We start from the raw sequence: 25,841 nt of genomic DNA, 5'->3' as shown, positions 1-25,841 counted from the left end.
TCCGTAACGCCAGACCGGAAACCTCTCAGCCACTCAGCTCCCACCCGGGGAGCTATCGGGCGCACACCTCCTCGATCAGCAGCCTGTGCTGATCGCACCATCTCCACCAGCTGGGGAACCTGTCCGTCCCGTTATCGGGACAAGAAGAAACTGGCGAGTGTACAGGGCATACAGGATTTATGGAGGCAGCAGGCGGAGCACAGGCATAAAAACCGGAAGAAGGGGGAGCTTCTTGTCCCAGATAGGAAGGAACATCCCAACTGTGAGTACTGCCACTATACGAAGGGAAAAATATAATTTATTGTGGCAATAATAATAATAATAATATGTAACATGCATGATAATATCAGTGAATATTATAACAGTATAACATAAGTATACAATATGGCAGTGGTTTAACATGATAACAGACAGCTAAATAGCAAGTTATATCGACATGTATACAGTTTTCAACAAGATTTACGACAGGACACTTTACTTTGAAATCAACTTAACAACACAGCATCACAGCATACAGCAATAAAAACTTTAGCTGACAGTCAAATCACACTGAATTAACTCATTCATTGCTGGCTGCAATTCTCATAGGCAAGATATCCTTTTAAATTGCAGGGATTCGGGGACGGAGAAGGGAAATTACGAACCATGCCAACCGAGATGGCCAGAGCTATCCGGACATATTATGCTGGCCTATATTCGCTAGACGCACAAGGAGGAGTAGAGTCCGGGGACGACAGGAAGACTAAGATAGCAGACTATCTAGAACCGCGCATACGCAAGCACATCTCTCTAGAGGCGAGAGCGGACCTGGATGAACCAATCGAGGCACACGAAGTAGCATGGGCCCTCAAAAAGTCCAAGGCGGGTAAGAGCCCCGGTCCAGATGGCCTGCCCTCCCGCTACTACAAGACCTACGCGGAGCTTCTCGTCCCTCGCCTCACGACAGCGCTAAACGCGATCCGAGAAGGGCAGCAGTTTCCGACGCAGACTTTGGCAGCTAACATCGCCCTGATACCCAAAGAAGGGAAAGATCCCGAACACTGTGCGAACTACCGCCCCATATCACTCCTCAACTGCGATCTGAAACTCTTCACTAAGGTACTTGCACAACGAATGCAGGCCTATCTCCCGAACTTGATACACGGAGACCAGGTGGGATTCACCCCACACCGGGAGGCACGGGACAACACGATTAGAGCTCTGTCCCTGATACACGTCGCGAAAACTAGACACGAGGGCCTTCTCCTGCTCTCAACTGACGCGGAGAAGGCGTTCGACAGGATCGCATGGGACTTCATGTTCCAGACCCTGGAAACACTAGGACTGGGACCATTCATGATGGCCTGGATCAGAGCAATATATTCGGCACCTACTGCTCGAATTTGCATAAACGGGGCCTTCACCGACCCCTTCCAAATACGGAATGGGACCAGGCAGGGCTGCCCACTCTCCCCCCTGCTCTTCATACTAGCCTTGGAACCGTTCCTGAACTCGGTGCGCGACAATCCGAACATCCCTGGGCTGAGGGCGGGACATGGAAAACACTCGGTCGCAGCATACGCTGACGATCTCTTGTTTTTTGTGACCGAACCAGAAGTATCCATGCCCGAGATCATGAAGGAATTTGAAACGTACGGGGCTCTATCGAACCTTAAAATCAATTTCTCTAAATCCACAATCCTCAATGTATCTATCCCGGAACCCAGGGCAGAGGCCCTTCAACGAGAGCTACCATTCCGATGGTCTGACACTTCCCTGAAATATCTTGGTGCAGTGCTCACAAAAGACCTCTCCCGCTTATACGAAGCAAACTTCCAACCGCTCCTGGCCACCATACAGAAGGATCTTCAAGATTGGGACCAGGTCCGCCGCTCGTGGTTCGGAAGAATGGGGGTGCTCAAAATGAATATCCTCCCAAGGGTCCTGTACTTGTTCCAGGCCATCCCTGCGGCCATCCCGGAGGCCTTCTTCACATCCCTCAGATCACTCGCCCTGAGGTTCGCATGGCAGAAACAAAAGGCGAGAATCAAACACGACGTGCTCACACTACCGAAAGCCAAGGGAGGCCTGGCCCTGCCAGGCTTCAAGAGATACCACAGGGCCACCCATATCCAGAGGATACTGGAGTGGACCAAACAAGGGGTGCAGAAACTATGGAAGGACGTGGAAGCGACGCTAGTAGGGAGACCGATGGCAGTCCTCCCCTGGCTGGACCCCCAACAGGGTAGACTACTGGCAGCCCCACACCCCCTGATCAAAGCTACCATGCACGTGTGGCACACAATGGCAACGCCACTCTCGCTCACCACCACACCATCCCCAATGCTGCCACTGGTCCACAATCAGGCCTTCCCTCCGGGAAGAGAACCGAGGTCGCTGGCTCTACTCCTGAACCACGAAGTGCCGAGGCTATACCACACCCTAGACAACGGCCACACAAAGACGCTAGAGGCCATGACAGGAACCCCCAATCACTCATTTATGACACGATTCAGATACAGTCAACTAGCGGGGTTCGTACGGGACACTACTCAAAACAGGCACACCCTCAGACCACTCACAGCTTTTGAAGAGCTGTGCATGGATCCGGATCCCTTGGCCAGGGGCCTGTCAACGCTCTATGAAATGATCATGCGGATGAGGCGGCTGCCACCCCCAAGCTTCATGGGGAAATGGGAAACAATGTTAGGTACCACATTCACACCTGACCAGTGGGACAAACTCTGCACCCTCTCACTTCACTGCGCACCGTCCAGCGGGACGCAGGAAACTGCATACAAAATCCTAGCTCTCTGGTACCGCACACCACTCCAAACACACCTATATGACCCCACGACAAACGACACATGCTGGCGCTGCACCACACACACACGGGTACATACCTCCACATATGGTGGGACTGCCCGATCATCCGACCATACTGGACGGCCATACACAAGATCATCACACGATTCTCAGATACCACGCTACCCTTAGATCCCGCAACATTCCTGATCAATCACACAACTAAAATGTCCACCTATAAAAAATCCCTGACCATCCGGATACTTAATGTAGCCAAGAGCCTGATCCCTCTCTACTGGAAAAAGCAATGTGCACCTCCTCTAGACACATGGTTCCAACGGATGGAGGAGTTGAGGGCGTTGGAGGAGCTCTCCCTGCTGGCAGAGGGGAGGACACAGGCGTATATGACAATCTGGACACACTGGATCTTGACAACGACTAGAGCAGACTTCCGAGACTTACTGATGGACGGAGACACCTGACTTGACGACACACCACCAAACACGGAACACGAAAGCTTTATCAAACAGGTCAGGTAAAGCAAACCAACCCAATATGGAAACTGGCCCACCCCCCCTCCCCCTTTCCCTCTTAACACACACCGCCCCCCCCCTTCTTTTTCTCCCCGGGGGTACCCAAAACGGAGAGGCGACACAGCAGAAAGGGGAGGCAGACGCAGAGACCCTGGACAGATGGGTGCCCGAAATAACGGGAGACGTGAAATAGGGGTTCCCCGCACGATCTGAGACCTAACACCCAGATTGGCCTGGTAGTGACCAAACCGACCGACAATGTAGACCTTAGGCCCGCACCTGAAGGACGGAGACGTCACACTGACACGCCTTGGGGGAGTGTATCGTATACCACTAACGTACCAAGTCACAGGTCAGGGCTAACACCCGTTACAGTAGAGTCCCCAGAATAGCTCTTGAGACCACTAGTCAAGGGGCAAGGCCCGCCTTCACCCATGTTACAGGACCTGCGAGCCCTACCTAAAATGTTTGCAGACAGATGTTGGGTGACTTGCACGTCACCACTGTTATCTTTCATTTATGTGTACCTTATTTCCAGGAAATACCCTGAACAGTTTTATCAGCGGACCTGCGTGTCCACAGTTAACATTGCATATATAACTTGAATAATGGAATAAACAAAAATTTACCAAAAAAATAAATAAAACCAGCATAATTACCAGTTATGCTGTAGAGTTTCTATCAGATCTGTAGATATATCCCAGGAATTTTGAATGCAAGTTTGATAAGAGAATTGTATGAAAATAAAGAAGTTTCGAGAGTTCTGAAGTTGTGTTAGTTGGAAAAGATACAAAGAATTAGGTGTGTCCAGCTTTGGCTCCAGATGTCAGATCTTAGATGTTAGAATGAGTTAATTCTCAGAGTGAGAGTGTGTCTAGAGAGAGTGTAAGTGAGTCTGAGTCTAAGTGTTTGAGAGTGAGAGTTCCCTCTCTCTCCTTTGTCCTTAATTTTTAAAGGAGATTATCCGTCACTAGTTGATAGGACCAATAGAGAACTGTGGGCGTGTCTTTCCTACAGACTATCATCTAGATTTTAGGCACAATTCTTGTCAGGGGGTCCTGTTACCTTTTAGTAAAATGGGTTAACCGATTTTGTGATGCATTTGACTTCATCTTTGTTATCGTTACGGCTACTATTCGTCAAAGAAGAGGTCATCTTCAAAGCATTTTCTTTTCGGTTTTCCAGACAGAGCATCTGGTTTTGGTGTCATAGAATTTGAATTTTTGACACCTGTAGCCTTAATTTCACCCTTCCTTACAATGGAACTTTAAAAATAATAATAATAATTACTTTTTAGTGTTACTGGTGTCTGGTTTTCTTGTGTGAAACTGTAGTAAATATTATTTATACAAGTCTATTACACATATTCCACTAACATTAGTAAATAATATAACATTTCCTCATTGATATTATATCCATGAATATTCTATATTATTAACTATATTATTAAGTACTATTTATATATGATTAATATAATAATAGTAAGTTATATGTGGATATTGTGTGTGTGTGTGTGTGTGTGTGTGTGTGTGTGTGTGTGTGTGTATCTATGTGTTGTGTTAACCTTGAGTACGTATACTCTTTTGTATATTCATCTAGTTCTTTATATTTAAGGCGCGGTCTCCTCCCTCTTTTTCTCATATTCCACACAAAGCACTAGTAGAATCATACACAAAAGGTTTTCCCATCACACTGGAAATTATTGTCTTTGAATTTCTCACAGTCATTCAAAATGGGTATTGAATACCAATCTGGTACCCACGGTTGAAAAGCCAAAACATTTGGGGTTTGAACTTTGACGTGGATATCTTCCTTCCATGTACCGACATTGTAAATTGTTTTCATTTGAAAAATGTTTTTGGGAGTAACATACGGTATGGCCTACAAAAAGCAAATCTCCATGCATTTCGGGTCAATTAAGAGAGGTAGAGCACTCCCAATCTCAAAGGGCGGATTTAATTGCATCTCCTACCACATTGGCAAGCATTGGATGAACAATATCCTTGGATACAAAATACAGAGGTATGTGTCCCCCTGCCAATTCAATCATTCCGGTTTGCACTTCGTCAAGAAAAGCAAGTGTGTGGAACAATATTGGGTCATGCAGAAATAGAAGTTCACACTTAAATAAGTCATGACTTTGGTGCAACTCAGTGGACTTGGCAATTAACTCTGAATGCAAATTTGTTGTAACAACTGTGTCTTCCACAATAGTTAACACGTCGTGGAGAAGTGTTCTTTGCGGTTTTATCACCTGATGAATATCGTTAATGTGCTGCTTTAGCGCAAAGATTTCCATATCCAGTTTTTGGACTGAAATAGAGTTGGCTGCAGACATTCCGGTTGCAACAACTGCACGGACAGTGGCACAAACAATGCAACAATTATAGCGATGAGGAACCTTTTGGATTGGATGCGCTTCGGACTAGTACTGGATACAAAAGGTTTCCGGGCTTGCTCCATGATGTTTCACACACGGTCCTGTGCTCTTTGGAGGTGCATTTGGTACCAGGTTTGTAACTCAGGGAGCTGCATCGATGAGATGTAGTACGCCTTCTTGGGGTCCAAGCTGACGAACACACGTTGGGTCAGGATCCTCTTCTCTGTCAAGATGAACCCTGGTGTCTCTTGAATCAGGATGCCAGAGGATGGTCCCATCACTGCAATCGGATCGTCCCGTAGCTCTTGGCACAGGAGCAGTATGATACAGAAACTCTCCACATCCTTCTTGGACATCTGTCAACAGTCACGAATCAGTAACTCGTCTCAGACTTTTCTACTAATGATTCAAGGGTTGTTAAGCATGCAACATTATAATGGCATGACATCACTCGGCCTAGGACAATACATTATTTACGATTCATCAACGTTATGCATTTTGTATATATATATATATATGTATTAAGGCCTTTTGGCCTGTAATTGTGGGAGGGGCGTATGACACACCTCTTCCCGACTTAAGGGACACCCCTTACCTGGCTCCATATCGTTTGAGGTCAGCGCTGCATCATTTCCACTTCCGGGTCATCCAGACGCCATTTTACCTGATTACTCCATGAGGTTTTTTAAGCAGAGCTGTGTCAGGAATCCAGCCACAGGCTTTTCCGGCCTACCACCTTCTTTCTTCAATCCATCGCCGTGGATGGTGTCCAAGTGACTCACAAACTGTAAGTCAACCTACCCGTTATGCCAGGCATCAGTCCCACGGCACCATGCACGGGTCAGGTCCTCACTTTACGGCTGCATTTTGTCTAAGTCTGTTCTAAAACCATTGCATGTTCATGCATATCATTTGTTTAAACCCCCTACCGGTCTTTGGGTGTACTACAGGCTTGTTAGACATTATCGCATTTCATGTACAAACCAACGAACCACTACATTTTCGCCTGCACACTGACCCCTACCGGTCATTCAGTGTACTACAGGCTTCTCAGACATTATTGCATTTCATGTACAAACCATCGAACCACTGCATTTTCGCCTACACACTGACCCCTACCGGTCATTCAGTGTACTACAGGCTTCTCAGACATTATTGCATTTCATGTAAAAACCAACCTTGCTTCATTTAAACGATTGTCATTTCGGTTTGTGTTTTCTGGTCGGCACTTATTCATAGTATATTCTATGCACGATTGCTGTTCGCATTAAAATGCATACGGTTAAGCTATTCATGCTAACTTCTGTTTCCCTTCATACTAAGATTCGGTTATTCTGCTATGTATTCACATAGATCTTTTTCGTGAGTTACATTTCATCATTTCATGTATTTACATTTGGTTAAAACGTTGCTTGGTTAAATAGACAGACCATTTTCATGCTATTTTTAAGGTATCACTTATTACATCAAGGGTATAAAACCAGCTAACATTTCTGTATAGACATTGGACTCCCACGCTTACTGGAGGTTTTTTTTTATAATTATCCATTTCATTACAATTAAATCAGCCTACGTTACAGGCCTCATTTCTTTGTTGTTAACCATGACACAAGGATTTAATTCCTTTTCATGCATACTCGGGTTGAATCACACGTACTGATCCAACCAATCATACGTTTCCTGCACAGTAATCGGTTAAACTTTCAAATACTTACTTTACATGATCTTAGGTTGTCTATTTTGTTTCAGTTTGCTTATTATATATATATGGTTTTAATAATAATTGTTATTTTATTTTACAATGCAGATATTACATGTATATTACTGTTATGGTTAGCCTACATTACGGCTCCTTTTTCTGTCATGCTCGTACGACATACCACGAGTTCAAGGACACGGTCCTATTTTCAAAGAGTATAATGGAGATATGATGTTATTACAACCATGTACATTACAATTACATGGCACTAACTATTCAGGCCATTTCTTATCATACTCATACGATATACCACGAGTATATAAGAACACGGTCCTACCTTCCACAGAGGGTTTCGGGTTGAATCACACGCATTGGTTCAACCACTCATACGTCACGTTACAACATTTTCTGCATAGATTGTCATTTCACATAAATTCACATGGCATTTACAAACTCAGGCCTTTTCTTGACACACTCAGACGACGTAACACGAGTATTCAAGAACACGGCATATACGTCTCACAAGACTTTCGGTTTTGAATCTCACGTTCTGGTTCATACATTCATACGTCACTTTACAGCAACATTTATGATTCTGCATATTGTCACTTGACATTAAAAAAAGTCCCTTGCATTCCCAGATCAGTTTAGTGACATGCATATCATCTGATCACCTTCCATATATACACATTACACGGCCAATCCCCTGCTGCCAGGTATCGGACTCAGCGTAACGCTTGTCACCAAGCATGGGCAGTCATGTCACTATCATACTCATAGATTTTACACCTCCCAAACATACTGCTAGAAGCCCTAATCCCAGCCTATACAGATTACACAGGTCTCACAGGATCCATTCTCACTCTATCCCTTTTTAGGTTTATCCAGGTTTTCATACCTGTCGAATCTCAAAACTTCATACATACTACCAGGTACGTAAGCCTGCTCACGTTGTAGTTCACATACGTTTCATTCTTCTAGGCCATAGAGTACTGGCAAGTTAGGGGTATAGGCCCAAATAGGTACCTCCCTTCTTGGCATTTCTGCCTATCGTTTAGTGGTCCGCGAGGCCAACACCCCGCCTCAACATTTCAGAGGCAAACGCCATCGGGCCACACGTGAGTTAGCCGCCTCGCAATATTATAGAGAGGGCCTCACCTGTCACTCCCTCCCCCTGTTTTCTTTTACTATCACCGAGAGGCCTACGATTCCTGCCACTACAACGGGTGGCCTCAATAACCCCTCGCGCCAACTCATAGACAGAGCCTCTCATAGCCACTTGGCAACTAGCAGGGCCTCACCTGTCACAAAACAAGATTAATTTTTCGCCTTTCAGGCCTAGTTAGCCTGCCAGTATCACCCCTGGGGAATCGGTCACTACACCCCTTACCATGGCTGGGTCGGCCACTGCGACCCCTCCAGCACTGGTTGAGTTGCAATCACTTTCTCCAGCCATCTGTTTCAGGGCACATGCTAAATCTGTGTCCAAATAAAATGTATCCCAAACTATACTTAACATCAATAAACATTTCTGTACTTACGACATTACTGCCACATCATCCATCTAGACATTTGGTGGAATTCATTATCTCGGGTCTATCAGAAGGATTCACAAAGGCCTCATACACATGCCTTCCGGAATCCTGGAATGTCCTAATTTACAATCCGCACAACAAACCCTACAGCGGTGGAGACACTCATAGCCAGGAAGTGGCAGAGGACTTCCTATGGGGGCCCTTCCAGTCCCCTCCGTTCACCACATGGCGGACAAACCCCATCGGTATTGTCACAGGGAAATCTTCTCACAAACAGAGACTTATCATTGATCTATCAACACCTCACACCTCTGCCACTCCTAGTCTGAACTCCCTCATACCCTCTGAGGAATTTTCACTGCAATATTCCACCATAGATCACGCCATTACGGCTATCATGCAGGCAGGGGCCGGAGCATGGCTCAGTAAGACTGATATCACAATGCTTTCAAGTTACTGCCTATCCACCCTACACTGTGTCACCTGCATGGTATCAAGTGGGCAGGGAACTACTATTTTGCTCACGTTTAACATTTAGGTTCCAAAGTAGTCCGGCCATTTTCGACGTATTCGCCGAAACCCTATGCTGGTTTTATTAAATATAGCCAGATGCCCTACAGTTATACATTATCTGGATGATTTCTTACTGGTCGAGGAGAATATTTCCCCTCCCAGTAGCCTAAAAGAAACCATCAGTCTATTCGAACAGGTGGGTGTCCCAGTCTCCTCCACCAAGACTGAAGGACCAGATACCTTCATCACATTCCTGGGTATCATACTAGACTAGACACCATGCAAGCTAGCCTGCCACGCCCAAGGTAGAAAACATTATTTTTTTTTTTTTTTGTCATTCTTTCTTTTATTGAGGCAAATATGAAGGATACAGAATAAAGAGAGGGAAATGCATGGGTAGTCCAGCATAGGGTCAACACAGTAATAGCATTAAGTGCATTTCCAGCTTATTGGTGCCTCAGTTTTATGTTTTGTAGGTTGCTTAAAGAAAACATGTTTTAAACTTAGTCATATACAATATTTTAACACGCTTGATATAGTTCAGGCTAACATGTCTAGATTTGCGGTACTAGGAAGATGGTGTAAGTCTATATGACTTAAGAGTAATGCTAGCTAAGGTGGGTATTTTGTTATTTCATGCTTGGAATAACAGGCTAGTCAGTTCAACAGGGATACAGGAGAGGGAAACAGGTTATCATCAGCAATATTACACAGCTACAGGCTGCAGAACCTGGGCTGCTATATTCTGTCATAGATGACTTTAGAGATACGTGGGGGCTTTAGTGAAAAGGGGAACTGGGTCAACATCGCCCACAACTCACATTAGAGCATTCTGCCCTCATCCTATGCCCATTCTGCCTATCAGAGTCTCATAGTGAGATTGAGTCCCGGCAGTCCATAATAGGCCACTCCGTTGGCCCTTAGCCCCCACAAGAGCCCCCTTGCGGTTTCCATTGCTCTTGTCATGCTTGGCTCTGCGAGGATGGTCCCAGGTGGCAGTGTGTGTGGCTTGTACCTGTAGTCGTTCCTTCCTGGGATTTTGGGCTCTCAGCCTAGGTCTGCCAGAGCAGGTGCTGGGTTTCGCAGGATGCAGGTGGGCAGTTGCTCTGCGGGCTCTTAGCCTATGAGGCTTCCCCTGGCAGGGTGTGAGGCATGGCTTCCGTGCCGGGCAAGTTGTGGATTGTTGTGCTTCAGGGTGTGTGGGCTGCGGCACCCAATCTCCTTTCCCCTCTTCTGCCATCCGGTTATGTCTGCGTTCGATTTTCATCCAGAAGGAACTAAAGAGCTTGTCTAGCCTCTCTTGGAGTGTTTCCCGCCTGCAAAGCGTGGCTCCGACAGCGTCGGCCATCTTGGCTCATGCGAGTAGGCAGTTCTCGTGCTGCTTGTTCGTTGTTCTCGCTCTCCTGTAGTGTTGCGGTGAGTGTTGCCTGTATGTTTGCGCCGGGTTAACCCCCACCGGCGGGGGGGGGTAAGTTCGGGGATCCCTACCGCCGTTCCTGGACCTGTAAGACTGCCTACGGGGAGATCGTCCGCCTCTCCCGCATCTGCGTCCACAGGTAGGCCGCAAGCGTTTGTCCGGGTCTAGCTGCCTGTCGTGCTGCGATTAACCCCTCTGGGTAGGTCATAGAGGTGCCCTGATGCTCTCCAGAGTATTAGATTGTGGTTGTAGGCAGGTGTAGAGACACAGCTTTTTAGTAAGGCTTTGCGTGGAGCTCACTTTCAGTGCGACCTTCCAGTTCGGCGGCTAGGCCCCGCCCCAAGGTAGAAAACATTCTGATCAACATAATCTCTACATACAACTCGGTACTTGCAACCGCAAGAATTACAGTCTCTGCTTGGGTCACTGAATTTTGCCATTCGCATCATACCTCAAGGCCGGGCTTTCATCTCACAACTCCTTTACATGTTTCCCACTTTTAGACATGATGGACACAGGTCACCCCTGGATACCCAAGCCACGGCAGGCGTAATTATGTGGAGAAATTTTTTAACCACCTTGAATGGTAAAAGCATGTTCCTTCCAAAATTGTCTGACTCCTCACCTACCATTTGGTCAGACGCGGCGTCTACCACAGGTTTTGCAGCAATTTTTCAGGAACGAATGGCTTTGGGGCAGCTGGCCTTCAGAAGTTCAGGACCTGGAGGGTTTTTCCACTACCTCAGCTTTGTTTGAGATATACCCATCGTGACGGTTGCCGTGGCATGGGTGCATTTATGGGCAGGTTCGTCTGTACGTTGCTACTCAGACAACCAAGTAACTTGTCACATTATAAACAAGGCCGATCCAAATCACTGACTATTATGAGATTCTTGAGGAAACTCACTTGGCTGGCTGCATGTCATAATTTTCTCTTGTTTTGTATTCATGTTCCAGGTGTATGTAACACTGCTGCTGACAATTTGTCTCGCTTTAATTTCCAGGCTTTTCGTCAAATACTCCCGTCAGCCGCACTCACAGCCACGAACACCCCACTATTCCACCATCTAGTAATGGACTAGATGCTATTATGCAACATTGCAGAACATTGTCCCAATTAGCACTGTCTACTAATACCCGGGAAACTTACGATAGAGCTTTCATTTGATTTAAAGATTCCTTTCTGAACACAACATCTTACAACCTTTCATCGTGACATCCTGGTTGGACTTTGCTTCTTTTTGCCACCTCAAACTCAAACTATCATACAACACAATCAAACCATATCTGACAGGCATCCAACATCACATGCTAACTTTACAACCAGACAAATCAAGTGTCCTCCTACCAATTAAGAACATCCTTAGGGGTATTCAGAGATCCGAACCCCCACGTACGGCCCAGAGGCTACCCATAGATTTCCATATTTTAAAGACTTATACAATTCACTAGATTTAAACCCTTTGCCAACAACACAAACCTCATTGTTAAAACCGCCATATACGTAGCCTTGTTTATGGTTTCTTGAGACCAAGAGAATTTACCGCCATCAGCACAACACAGTCCACTCACTTCCTACTTCATTCACACTTAACAAAACACATGGACTATTATATCTTGACAATGCCTTACTCCAAAACCAGTCAACATGCACTTTCAGTAGAGGTTAAGTACTATCCTACTCACAACAGGTGGAGCCCCGTCAAACCACTGGACTCATATACCCAGCATAACAACGAACCACCATCTCAACCACTTTCAGTCTACAAGGTTCGGTACTCACTACCACCACCTTTATGACACACGTCAGGTCTTTACTTACACAGCTGGGCCTCAAATCAGCTAACTATTCGGGCCACTCCTTCCGCATAGGAGCGGCCTCCACAGCATCCAGTGCAAACATTCCAGTTCATGTTATCAAGTCACTAGGGCGCTGGAAATCATCGGCTTACTCTAGATACATACCTAACCCGGTACAAGAAGTAAGAAATGCCTTTCAAGACATGTCTGGTTAAAGTATGTATATTGCTGGTATGTAATAAATTTGATTTTCTACTTTTGCCCTCTTTATTTACAGGCCTACCACATCGTCGGTTCCGGCACACCACAACCGACTTGCTCTTTTAATACCATCCTACACTTATCAGTGTTTGTATCTTCTGTACTATCATGAGCCCTTAACACAAGTATTAAGGCCTTTTGGCCTGTAATTGTGGGAGGGGCGTATGACACACCTCTTCCCTACTTAAGGGACACCCCTTACCTGGCTCCATATCGTTTGAGGTCAGCGTTGCATCACCCTCCCACCCACTCCTCATTATTAACTCCTTTTCTCTTTACATTTCTTCTTGGTGGGCCCTCTTTATTTACAGGCCTACCTCATCGTCGGTTCCGGCACACCACAACCGACTTGCTCTTTTAATACCATCCTACACTTATCAGTGTTTGTATCTTCTGTACTATCATGAGCCCTTAACACAAATATATATATATATATATATATATATATATATATTTATTTTATTTTTATTTTTTTGAACCTCCAAAAAGCAAATATTTTTAATGAACTAAATGCAGTTTGAGACATTAAATCAAATTCTGCACAATACATTTTTTTTTGTAAATTAAATCACACATCCCTCCCCCCCCCCCCAAAAAAAAACAACAACTTCAGAAATATTTTTTCTTGCCAATATACATACAGTAAACAGCATATTCACCTGCCCAAATGCTGGAACATCCACTCTAGTTTCAAGACTATCAAATTAAAGAAATTAAAAAAAAAAGAAAAGAAAAAACACTCCACCAAAAAAGGAATAATACACATCCACAAATTGTCCTGCATACTGTGTAGGCTTCCACACACGTACTGCTCCAGTTTAACGAATTATACACTTTTTGCTTTAATACTTTGCCAAAAATTGATTATGGTCAATAATCAGATAGCTTCAGTGAAACCCCAAGGAGTAAACACAGTTGGTATTAAGTTTTGGAAGGCTAAGAAGACATATTAAGGCTGAGGCATTAAGTGTTCTAAGGAAACTCTATGGTAAAAATCCTCTGTAAACATCCTCGGTCCTAATTATATGATTATGGTTTGCCAGGAGTAACATCTGTGTAGTCTTTGAGCACACAAGCCAAGTGGTCATTGTGAGTCTTAAACCTTCTCTTCTGCGAGTTTGATTTCTTCCGCTTCTGAACTGGGATAACTTTCTTTGGTCCGGACTCTTGCATGGAGGCAATTCCCTGTATTTTGAGGTATTCCTCAATCTTTTCATCATCCATAGAATCCACTGGGACACTCCGCCACAACTTCTGAAATTCTTCATCTACAGAGAATTGGCAGCTTTTGTCATTGTAGATAAGGATCTTCTTTTTGTCTGGTCGTGTTACAAACACAATCTGGTCCCCCAGTGCCTTAATGGCTTTCTGTGCATTAGGAAGTCCTTCCTCTATGTCATCTAACAAAATGCCCCCCAGTCCTCTTTGGTCGTGTTTATCCAGTAGCCTCAATAGAGCCTTTTTGTCTTTCAAGTTGTACGTGGGCTTGAAATAATATTTCCCATCAGTAATTTCTATTTTGGGGTTGTTCACTAGAGCCTCGGACATGAGCCATTGCTTTTGCTTTATGCCAATGTCAAGGTGTTGGGTTTCATCCAGCTATTTATATTTTTATACATTCATCCCTCACTACATTTATCATGGACTCCTCAGTAATTTGCCTATAGCAGCTAAACAAGCTAGTAACCTACTTAGAAAATGTAGTTATTGGATGGCAAGGAAATGGTTAATGACATGAACATACATGAGATCATGGCACATCACAACATTTCACATCATACAATACCACGTGAATCAATCATTCATCCAGGTTAGTGGTTCACTCTTCTGCATCCAAATCCACACCTATAATCCTTAATTGATATTTAGGATGACAAGCACGCAACTGTTTAATGTGAACCCACTTTTCAATAAAATCACCATCCTTAGGAATTTTCATCTTGTACGCTACTGGGGAAATTTGATCAATTATGACATATGGCCCTGTCCAAGAAGGTAAAAACTTATCATAGCCGATCAGTCTGGTTTGGGTAGGCCAGACTGGGCTTCCCGGTCACCTAATAAGCAAAGGGTAACTAAGACACAAGAGGGGACTTGGAAGTGGTGAAAGGGAGCTTCCAGTGAATCTGCCATGGCCCCTCTCCCAAACTCAAACCTATCTCCATATGACCCCACTTTTAGGGGGCCACCGTAACACCCATACATACCAATAGCAAATATGAAACCCTGTGTCTCCAGCCCAGGATAGTTTCCAGCATATTTCTCCCCCAGACAAGTTGACTCCAAAGTTAGCCAGTACATCCAGCCCACCAAGGTCATCAACAAATCGGTACCCTAAACAAATTGGCCATGCAAGAGCAGCACTCACCAAGCAGACCTCTGCATCTACTAAAGCATATACCTGGCGATGCGTGCCCACTGTCCCATCTCCCTGGAGCTCTATTAGTCGCAGGAGGATTACAGGTAGAGACCATAGTCCCATCCACCTGTACTGGATAGAGATCTCCCAGTGCTTGTACCCCATACGTCTGGTTCTATTTCTGGTAGTTTATCTGGTTCTACATCTATTGTCAATCTGCATGACAAATGTGATAAACTAATTTAATCTTTTACTTAGGTCTTTGGCAGCAATCTCATCCAGAATTGCCTTGGATAATCCTTTTTTTTTTTTTTTTTTTTTTAAATGCAGAGATTAACCCGCTATTAGTCAAGTCTACCTCAGAAGCCAAGGTGCAAAATTCAAATGGTATAATCGGAGATAGACCGGTTCCCTTGTTTGATATGCATTAGGGCAGTGGAGGCGTCATCCTCCCTGCTCAATGGTTCAAATGTTAATTTGAATTCCATAAGGAATTCCTGGTAATTATATGCAATACTCCTATTAATCTCCCATAACGAATTGGCCCAAGCTATGGTTTTATCTTTAAGTTGGTTCATTAGGTAAACAATCTTAGCTCTATCCGAGAAAAAAAGATCCCAGGGAGGCCTCAAAGTGGTACTCAACTTGATTCAGAAATCCCCGGCATTCTTGAATATTACCATCAAAATGCGTGGAGGAAATAGGGAGATAGTAGGTGTCTTATGTACTATAGGTGGAGGTACTTTAGGCATAGGTGACATAGTCTGAGAAAACCTCAGGCTGTGGATACGCTGTTGAGTAAGAAGCGTACTGAAAGCCTGGGCAAATTGATCCATACGGTGATCATTTTCCTCTAGCTTTCTCTCGCAAGCTGCTATGTGTTGACACATTTCTTCAGTAGGGATCGACCGATTATCGGTCTGGCCGATATTCTGTATTTTTGGCAATATCAGTATCGGCATATAGAGATACCGATATTTCCGATAATACAAACCAGGAACGCCGGGCCCATTACAAGCCCTGCGGTACTGGGAGGGCCCGCAGGTAGCTCTTGCTTACCTTCCCAGCAGCTTCCACCAGCTCACTGTGTAAATCTCGCAAGTCCGCAGCCGTCAGAGCATTGCCGTGGGTTACCATGGCAACGCCCACGCAGCACGCAGACTGCAAGATTTAGAAAGGGAGCTGAAGGGAGCTGCTGGGAAGGTAACAGCTTTCTGGCCCCCCGCTGCTCAGTACATGCCACTGGACCATCAGGGAATGCCATAGACCCCCTCCCTGGTAAGGAGCAGGGAGGTGGGGGGACTAAAAATAAATAAAACATTTGAATATTAAAAATAAAAATAAAAAAATGCCTCCCCCCGCCCCCCATTTTACACAAATCACATACCTACACAAACATACATACACTCTGCATTGCATTCACTACACACACACACACTCTCTGCATTCACTACACACACACACACACACACACACACACTGCATGGTCGGACTTAACGTACCAGAGAATAGTCAGAATACTTGCCAAGGTCAGGGACACAGAAGGAGACAACGATGAGGGAAAGACAAAAGTCAAGGGTACCAGAATACAGGGAAGTTAAATGAAGCCAAAGTCAATCACCAGAAATAAATGCTCAGGAACTCACTCTCGGACAACCACTAAGGGAAGGTAGTTATCCCCAGAGACACCACAATGTGAGGATGAACATGTGACACACAAACACACTTGGTGTCGAGAGACCTCACAGACTTTGAGGCGCCATGGAGAGAGGCCTCTTTTTCCTTTACCAATTCCTCATACAACATAGAAGACTGACCGCCCCAAGCTTCATGGGAAAATGGGAGGCCGCCCTAGAGATAACACTCACACCCACACAATGGTCCAAAGGCTGCAATTTGACACTACACTGTGCCCTATTCAGCGGGACACAAGAAACCGTGTATAAGCGGTTAGCCTATTGGTACAAGACACCTCAACTAGTACATGCAATCGACCCCTCAGCAACTGACTGTTGCTGGAGATGCAAACAAGACACGGGCACGCTGCTCCACATCTGGTGGGATTACCCCTTAATAGTGATGTCCGGAACTGTTCGCCAGGAACCGTTCGCCGGCGAACATAGCTTGTTCGCGGCGGGCGAACATATGCGATGGTCGGTCCGCCCCCTATTTGTCATGGAGGTGGGAGGGTCTGCTGCTGATTGGCTGGAATGTGTCTGCTGACTGTGAGGTACAGGGTCAAAGTTTACTCAATGATGATGAATAGGGGGCGGACTGACCATCGCATGTTCGCCACGAATAAGCTATGTTCGCAGGCGAACGGTTCCTGGCGAACAGTTCGGGACATCACTACCCCTTAATAAGACCATACTGGGCCACAATCAATAAAACCATACAGAAATTCTCAGACGCCCCTCCACCCCTGAAACCAGCACCACTACTCCTACACCCCACCAAAGTATGCACGTCGATAGACAAAAAAAATCACTCAAAATTAGAATTCTCAATGTAGCTAAAGGCCTAATCTCCCTCTACTGGAGACAGGAAAAACCTCCCCCGATGGCCACATGGCTTTAACGCATGGAAAAGCTATGCACCATAGAGGAGCTCACCATGCTTGCAGAAGGCAAGACAAAAACATACATGGCAATTTGGACTCAGTGGATCAAAGTTTATGGCAATGATTGATAGAGAGGGGAAATATCAAGGAGTGGGCCAGGAGAGAAACCTGCACGTTCATACTACCGTATCCTCAAACACGACTTTATCTAACGAAGCCACCTATGACAGAGTTGCCTCCACCCTCCCTTCTCTGCTTCTCCCACTCTCCCTTCTGCAACCCACCCCTCCCCACCTTCTCGCCGGGCCTGAGGTCACGTCCCAGGGGGGACGCGCCTGCCTTTGGCGACTATAGGAGCGGGATGCCCTCCCTAGGTACAGGTAGCGCAGAAACTTGACCCTCGATCTCCAAGCACCCTTTTGGGTCACTACATCATGACATAGGCTTGTAACCACCTTTATCTATTCCAAGGGATCTGCACATCCCAGTTTAATACCTACTCTCAAAAAAGGTACATGCGTGTAAAGTATAACATATGCACCAATACGGGTGTGAGCAGAGTGAGAGTCCAGGTAAGAACCCCTTGGTCTGCCAATTGCACAGGGAGTTGTAGCTTCTGCTGGATGGGAGCTCGCTCTTCGGTTTGTAATGGGCGCGGCGGCCATTTTGGATTTTGCCGTGCGGTCCCGCTTTGATCCTTTCGCCGCTCGGATGGTGAATGCGGTCACTGCCTCTCTCCGGTGGGGTCCGGGATAACCCCCCCGGCCCACAGGGGGGGGGGGGGGGGCGAGGCCCTCAGTAGGCGTGCGAGATGACCCGCCGGACCAAGCACGGGAGATCGGCCGTTTCTCCCGCCAGAGCCTCGCGGCAGGCCTCAATCCCATCCGCCCAGTAGTCCGCTCTGCCGGCAGGACGGGGGCTGATATTGACACCGCAAGTGTTTTTTTTGTGTCCTCTTTGCCTTCATGTGGCCACTGATCGCCAAGTACAGGCATAATTAGGGAATTTATGCCTGATTGTGGTAGTTTCTTTGAGGAGCCGAGGTGCCCCACGTCCTTCCCGCTCGGCGGTCAGGCCCCGCCCTTTTATTTTATTTACTTTAATTTTAGTCAACCATTTTTACCCCTTATTTTCATTTTTAGATTTATTTTTATTTCAGTTTTGCATCTTTCTAGATATTTTCTTCGGTTTTACTTGATCATTTTAAATACAGCATATCCCCTTCTTTCTCTACCAAAATGTCTGCATATTGACCCTATTCCATATTCCCAGACAAAGATGGAACCAAGAGCCATTCTATTGGTCGTATCAAGGTAATAGTCAGTGTGATTTGTTTCACTTGATCTCCAGTGCCTTTTTATTGTGGGTGTCTGTTTCAGAGAATAGCAGATGCTCACAAGCGATTGCCTCATGACCACTTATGGTTACGACCGGCATTCTGGCCTACATTGCCCATAATGCCAGATGCTTGGCTGTACGGCTCTCGAAAAAGGGCATACACTGCACGATCCGCCCCCAAATATCTCACTTATACACAGCGCTTCCAGACTTGCTCTGCATACAAATCCCCTGGGGCATTGCGGTCGACCACGTGACGCGGCATTACGGCCATGTGTCACGTGATGGGCTTTTTAACCTAGAATCTACTATTTCCAACCCTCGTTTTTAAACAATAATTAAACTATCAGCCACCTATTATATAATGTGTTTATTTATCCCTTAAAGTTCCATTTTTTTTATTTATGCTTTAAAATATTATTTTACTTCCTGTTTGTTAAGTTATTCTGGCGCCAAAGCAAGTATTCTCTATATATTCTCTTATGTGCCAGGTTGTATGTTTCGATCAACTCTTGATGAAGCCCTGTGTTGGTGAAACACATTGTGGTTTAATTTCCATTGCATAATTAAAAGGTATATTGGATATTTTATCTCTTTGAGCCATATATTTTTCTTTATTTTCTTCACTTTTTAACCTGGTCACCTATTTACATCTTAAAAGAAGAAGAACTCTCCAAAGAATCCTAGGTGGGGATTATGCCACCTACGCTTCAATCATTGAGCAGTTGTTCCTGCTCAATTTAGTGTGAGTTTAAGACCTTTTAAACTTGCGTCTATTTTACTGGTTTATACAGAGGGGTCTATTTTTCCCTGTCTTTCTTTTGGGACCCCTTGCCTTGGAGTTACCTTTAGGAAGCACAGCCACCAATATCCTACAAGTGACCACTGAAAGGGCACCACACCAGAGCTTGTCTTAGCTCTATTAAATGTGAGTAGATCTATATCATCTGACTGCTATTTTAAGGTCAAGAAGGATTTTTTTCCTAGTTTGTTGCAAAATTGGAAGCGCTTCAGACTAGGTTTTTTTTGCCTTCTTTTGGAACAACAGCAAAAACATATGTGAGGAAGGCTGAACTTGATGGACGCAAGTCTCTTTTCAGCTATGTACTATGTAACTATGTAATTATATTATTTAATTTTCTTGTTTGTGGCATACTACATCATAGGAGTTTCTTCTTCTTCCCTTTATGGTCTAATGAATTTAAGAAGCAGCAACTTCCCGATTCCCACAATGATACCACTGCAAAAAGGTTGTACTTATTTATTTTAAAATATTGGGCTTTTTATTTCAGTATTTTGTATTTTTTTTTATTATCTCAATACGGTCTTTTTTATTATCTTCAATCAGTTGGTAACTTTATTTTAATATTTTTTCGGTGCAACCTATTTTTAAACTATATAATAGAAGTAACATTTTCAAACACAGTAAAAATCAATATATGCACTTAACTTATTTGGTTGTCCTAATGTGCATTAAATAAATATGTAAATATACACATCTCAATTCAGTCGGCAGAGGGTGCTGCAGAGTGATCACATTAACAAAGCATCGTTTGTTTTTCAATCACAAGCCCCTTTCAGGTCTGTGAGCAAGAGGCTGGATTTCAAACCTCTCGAAAAGACTATGGCACGGAGTGTCTGTCACAAGTAATATTCATATTACTAACCAATATGGCAATACAAAGGCAATAATAATAGTGGCATAATGGGGGGGGGGGGGGTAGAGAGCAGTCGGCCCTGGGTGCCATCACGTAGGGGGATGCCACCAGGGCTGGCCAGGCTTGGGGTACTGTGAGCTGTGTGGCTGCACTGGGCGAAACAGCTGGGCAACAGACACAGCTCACACACGCAGGGGCTGGGAGCAGGAGCAGGAGCCCTTCACGGAGAGTTTGGGCGGAGCCAGATCGGCCATGGGGGCAGAGACAAGTCAGATGTGGGGGCGGAGCTAAATACAGCCGCTTACCGCTACACACAGAGGGGAAGCAGGAAGGAGTCTCTGCTTCCCCCAACTACAACACAAGCTAATTGTAAGTGAGAGAGTGTGCTGTGTGTAACTGTGCCTGTCTTTGAATCTGTCTTTGACTCTGTGTGTGTGTGACAGACTGTCTGCCTGTGATTGTGTGTGTGTGTGACTGTGTGAATCTGACTGTCTTCGCCCTGCAGTGAGCCGGCAGATGAGGTCATCGCGGCCTCAGCGTCATTACAGGGCATGCAAGGGATCTGTGCAGGAAGAAGCACAGAGATCCCAGCAGCAACCACTGACCACCAGGGACTGAGGATCCACTCCAGCCCTTCTAGAGCAATTTAGGGAGGCTGGGTGGACCTCTTAATTATTAAATGTGTGTATGTATGTAATGTTTGTGTGTGGGTCTGTGATTGTGTGTATCTCTGTGTATGTGTTTAGTAGATAGCTCCCTTATTTGGTGTCCTTAAATATTGCAATCCCACATAAAGATAAATAAGGGATTTATCTACTAAACAACTGAAAATAAGAACAGGCCTTTTTTAATTTTGATCCTTTAGCTGTTTAGTAGATTATTCCCTGAATTAGTGCCCGTATGTGAGATTTCCATATTTAAAGATACCATATGAGGGTGCAGTTTACCTTATTTGGTGTCCTTAAATATGGCAATCTCACATAAGGATAGCAAATAGAGGAGTTATCTGCTAAACAAAGATCGAAATTAAGAGGGGTCAGCTAGCCCACAACAAGAAATCTGGGTGGCTAATGTGAATTATATGCAAATGTGTTGCCAGATGCCAGCATGCAGAGCACAGCATGCTGGCATCAGACAGCCAATGGCAGCATATTACCCCATTCCCTAGTGAGAAGTTTTACTGCTCCCCCGCACCCCCCTTCCCCGTTTTGACTGTGGTATCTTATGTGCCTCCCCCCCCCCCCCCCCATATATTGTTCCTAGAGTCACCATGATGTCTGCATGTGTGTCAATGCATATCTGTGTGTGACGGTGTTGCATGTGTGTACATCTCAAAATCTCCCCAACACTACACACAAATACACTCATGCATTTCAACGTCAACACTACATACAAACCCTACCATTATATATAACCATACCACTGCATTCAAATACCACACAACACACAAATGCATGCTTGCATTCAAATGCCAACACTACATACAAACACACTCCTACATTCACTCACATACTCCATACAAAAGCATGAAAACATTCAGACCACACAAAACACTGCTCAGTGCTAAATACATTAAAAAAATAAAAGGAAAAATTGGTTGTTTTTTACATTTAAAGTTGAGGGGGTGCCAAATGCTCTAGTTAGGCCGCTGAATACAAAACAAAGCCAGGACACAACCTGTAAATCAGTGTATTACTTGTTATGCTTTTACATAATACTGTGAACTCTGATTAGTGCAACCTAATAAAGATTCATTATGATAGTTGCACTAAACTATTTGGTAGCAATGTTTGCTCTTTGTCAAATATTTGTGGTATGGAATTTGTTAATTTCAGCTTTATTGGTCTTTTAAAATAATTATTCATTTGCATGTTCCTTAAATTTATAACAGAGAAACATTGTTGGTATTTAAATAGAAGGTGTTGCATTAATGTCAGTGGGAGAACTATCCAGTTGCCAGGAGGATTTCTATATTTGGAATATAGCCCTTAAGAGGGAAATATAAGCACCATAACCATTATAGTTCACTGTAGCTCCACTAGTGCAAAAGAGTCTCAAGCCCAGGAAAGTCCAGCCCTAAACTTAAACACACCCATCGAGGAAGTGAACTTTCAAATGAAAGTATGAAAATAACATGTAGTGTGTAAAAGTTACAGTTAAAATAACACTTAAAAATAAAGTGGAGGGGCGTGGCTAAGCAACGCATGGTGGCGGTCGCATAGTCCGAGAGCTCCGCCGATCCGTGGATTCCACAGCGAGGTATTCAGCCCAAATTTAAAAGCAAACGAGATGCAAGCTGCCTGAGTCCCTACTGAACAGGATGGCAACGAAATCCGGTAAGAAGCTCCGGTAAAAAAACGTTGCACTCGAACTTAACCATGCCGCAAGCGCTGTCGCAAGGGGAGCAAGATGGCGGCTGCAAGACGTGCTCTCCCACCTTGGAGTCAGATGCGAGGGACAGCCAAGACAGCTCCACTCCCTCTTGCCTGAATCCGGCCACTGATGCCTCAGTGAGCAGTATGCTCCAAAGTTTAAAAACAGCCTTGCACTCTGACTTCCTGCAAATAGCATCTGATATTAGAGCAGACATCCAGGCTATAGGCGACAGGACGGCGCACCTGGAGGAAAGAGCGGAAGGGATGCTAGAAGCACACAATGCCTTAGCAGATCCTTACTGAGCTCTGGAAAACAAAGTAAGTAAGATTCTTGGAGGGGAAGGTAGCGGACAATGAGGACAGAGATAGGAGGAATAACATGAGGAACCGTGGAGTGCCCGAAAGCATATAGACTTGCATGAAATTTTAGTCATTCTTGTACGTGTACACGGATACTTTTGTGCTGATACTTTAACCCCTTAAGGACCAAACTTCTGGAATAAAAGGGAATCATGACGTGTCACACATGTCATGTGTCCTTAAGGGGTTAATATGTACGTTTATCGGTTGCTTAGTAACCACGCATCACATTATCACGTTCAGATAAGTCATGTCACGTGACCTGCGGCACTCACTTCCGGGTTTCCAACGAGGAGCTGAGGGATTGTGACGCCATTGGTGAGTTAGAGTACATATACTTTCTTTATATATAGATACAGTATTTGTTAGCATATTGATCTTGAGGAAGACCCGAATGGGTCAAAACGTCGATCAGATATGTATGTAACTCCTTATATGGATAAAACACCCATTTATCATTGGAAGACCGCAGAGTGCATCTCTCTTCTTTAATAAATATCTATCTATCTATCTATCTATCTATCTATCGAGAGAGAGAGAGAGAGAGAGAGAGAGAGATTTTAATCTTGTGAAAGGATAGCTCTCCAAGGACTTCAAAATAGGTATGAAAAAAACAACAACTTTTATTCAGCAACTGCCACAGTGGATCAATGTTTCAGGATCCTGACGAAAGTTCTGATACAGAACTGAAACGTTGATCCACTGTGGCAGTTGCTGAATAAAAATTATTTTTTTAACGTTCTCTGGATTATGCATTTATTAAATCAACCTTTTTCTTTGATATACTTTGTTAAGTTCACTAAGCCTCTGTTCTTTGAATATTTTAGAGAAATGCATACATAATGCAGGACAAGCCAGTGCCCAACCACCTGTCCTTAGAGTACAGCTGATCCAACCCAGATCTATATATAAAGGAACACTCCAAGCACCATAAGCACGACAGCTCATTGAGCCAAGCACGACCTGATACAGGGGCATATAAAAAGGCTCTTAATAGGGCCACACAGAACTCATTAGCCGAGTGTGTCATCTGAGCAGTCTAAGCCAATGAGAGAGGCCATGTGCCAAACCTGTAGGCTCAGTGACACTAATCTTAACATTTGACTTAACGGAGGGAGGGAGCCAGGGAATTATTGGCACTATAACAACTACAGTAAGCTATGCAAATTTCAAATGCTAATAGACCTGTGTAAATATACTATAATATTTAGTTTATAAACATACCTCTTATACACATCCAGCAGTCATTCTTTTTATTGTGTCTTGAAAGCTCTTCTTCTGTAACCTCAATTAATCTTCCTTTTAGTCCAGTCAAGTCTTTACCACTTTTGGTCAATCGGATCCAATCCATAAGACTCCGTCCTGGCTTCAGTGGCACCTAAAATATATTACAAGGCTAAAGATGAATTCTGAAACCTGATGTACAAGAAGAAATGTATACGAATTATAGACTTAAGTTTGGCCTTTCAGTCAAACAATATGGACCTAAATGGTCAGCCTTTGCTAGCCTATTCTAAGTTGTCTTAATTTATATTAAAAGTATAAAATACACATACACACACACACACACATCCCGTTGAACTTAGAACTTAGTTTTTAGAATGATTATTGATGTGATATTTTTTGTGCACCAGGAGTCACTTGTAAAAGGACACTCTTTGCATGATAACATCTTCATCGAAATTAGGTTGTCATGGTGCAAGGTGACAACTGCCACCAGTTTATCTTTATATCTTCACATATAGTTTAACCCCGAAGTTTTGAATCCAGCGCCAGTTATTTATGCCCCTCTTCTTAAGCTTTTAAATTGAGGCTTTAATCAGATATCCTTGGCATATTTGTAAATGGGAAGTTACGGATTGGCTTAGGGTGTCAGCTGATGCTCTCAGTCAGTTAGCAGCACCCCTTTCGAGGGCTTCATGATTAAATCCTCGGACATAAGCAACAGATAGGCAACTAATAGGCACTGGATTCAACACTTTGGCTAAACCGTTTGTAAGCAGTTGAACCTTAAAATTATTATCAATGGCGGGGAAAACTGTTGCCACAATAGCAATTAGTCATGTGACTGTTGACATCGATTTATTTTATAGATTTTTTTTATTATTCTGTGCGTTTAGATGCTTTATAACCAGTTTTATGCAGGGCCATCTCTCTCATACTCGAAAAAGTCCAAGTGTCGAAACTCTGGATTTTACTAGTACTATTGATTTTTTTTACCTGTGTTTTTATACTCAACTTTTGGCTATTCCAAATAAAATTTACTTCA

General features: G+C 44.3%; 2 protein-coding genes across 2 annotated transcripts in view; both read right to left on the bottom strand.

The window, feature by feature from the left end:
* The window catches only part of LOC134587017 (cytochrome b5 reductase 4), a 267,126-nt gene that overhangs the window by 228,586 nt on the left and 12,699 nt on the right, over positions 1 to 25,841 (bottom strand). The window contains exon 2 of the mRNA XM_063443061.1: positions 24,797 to 24,950. Within this exon, the coding sequence (XP_063299131.1) occupies positions 24,797 to 24,950 (154 nt within the window). The remainder of the gene's footprint in view (positions 1 to 24,796; positions 24,951 to 25,841) is intronic.
* Positions 13,740 to 15,446, bottom strand: LOC134585340 (general transcription factor IIE subunit 2-like). The gene is made up of 2 exons (XM_063440746.1): positions 15,291 to 15,446; positions 13,740 to 14,521 (listed from the first exon to the last, which is right to left on the bottom strand). The coding sequence occupies exons 1-2, from the start codon at positions 15,444 to 15,446 to the stop codon at positions 13,952 to 13,954; spliced, it is 726 nt and encodes a 241-aa protein (XP_063296816.1). The 3' UTR covers positions 13,740 to 13,951.

This window comes from Pelobates fuscus, chromosome 2 (genome assembly GCF_036172605.1).
Source record: "Pelobates fuscus isolate aPelFus1 chromosome 2, aPelFus1.pri, whole genome shotgun sequence".
In the NCBI taxonomy this organism is placed as follows: domain Eukaryota; kingdom Metazoa; phylum Chordata; class Amphibia; order Anura; family Pelobatidae; genus Pelobates; species Pelobates fuscus.
This window is presented reverse-complemented; position numbering and strand designations above follow the sequence as displayed.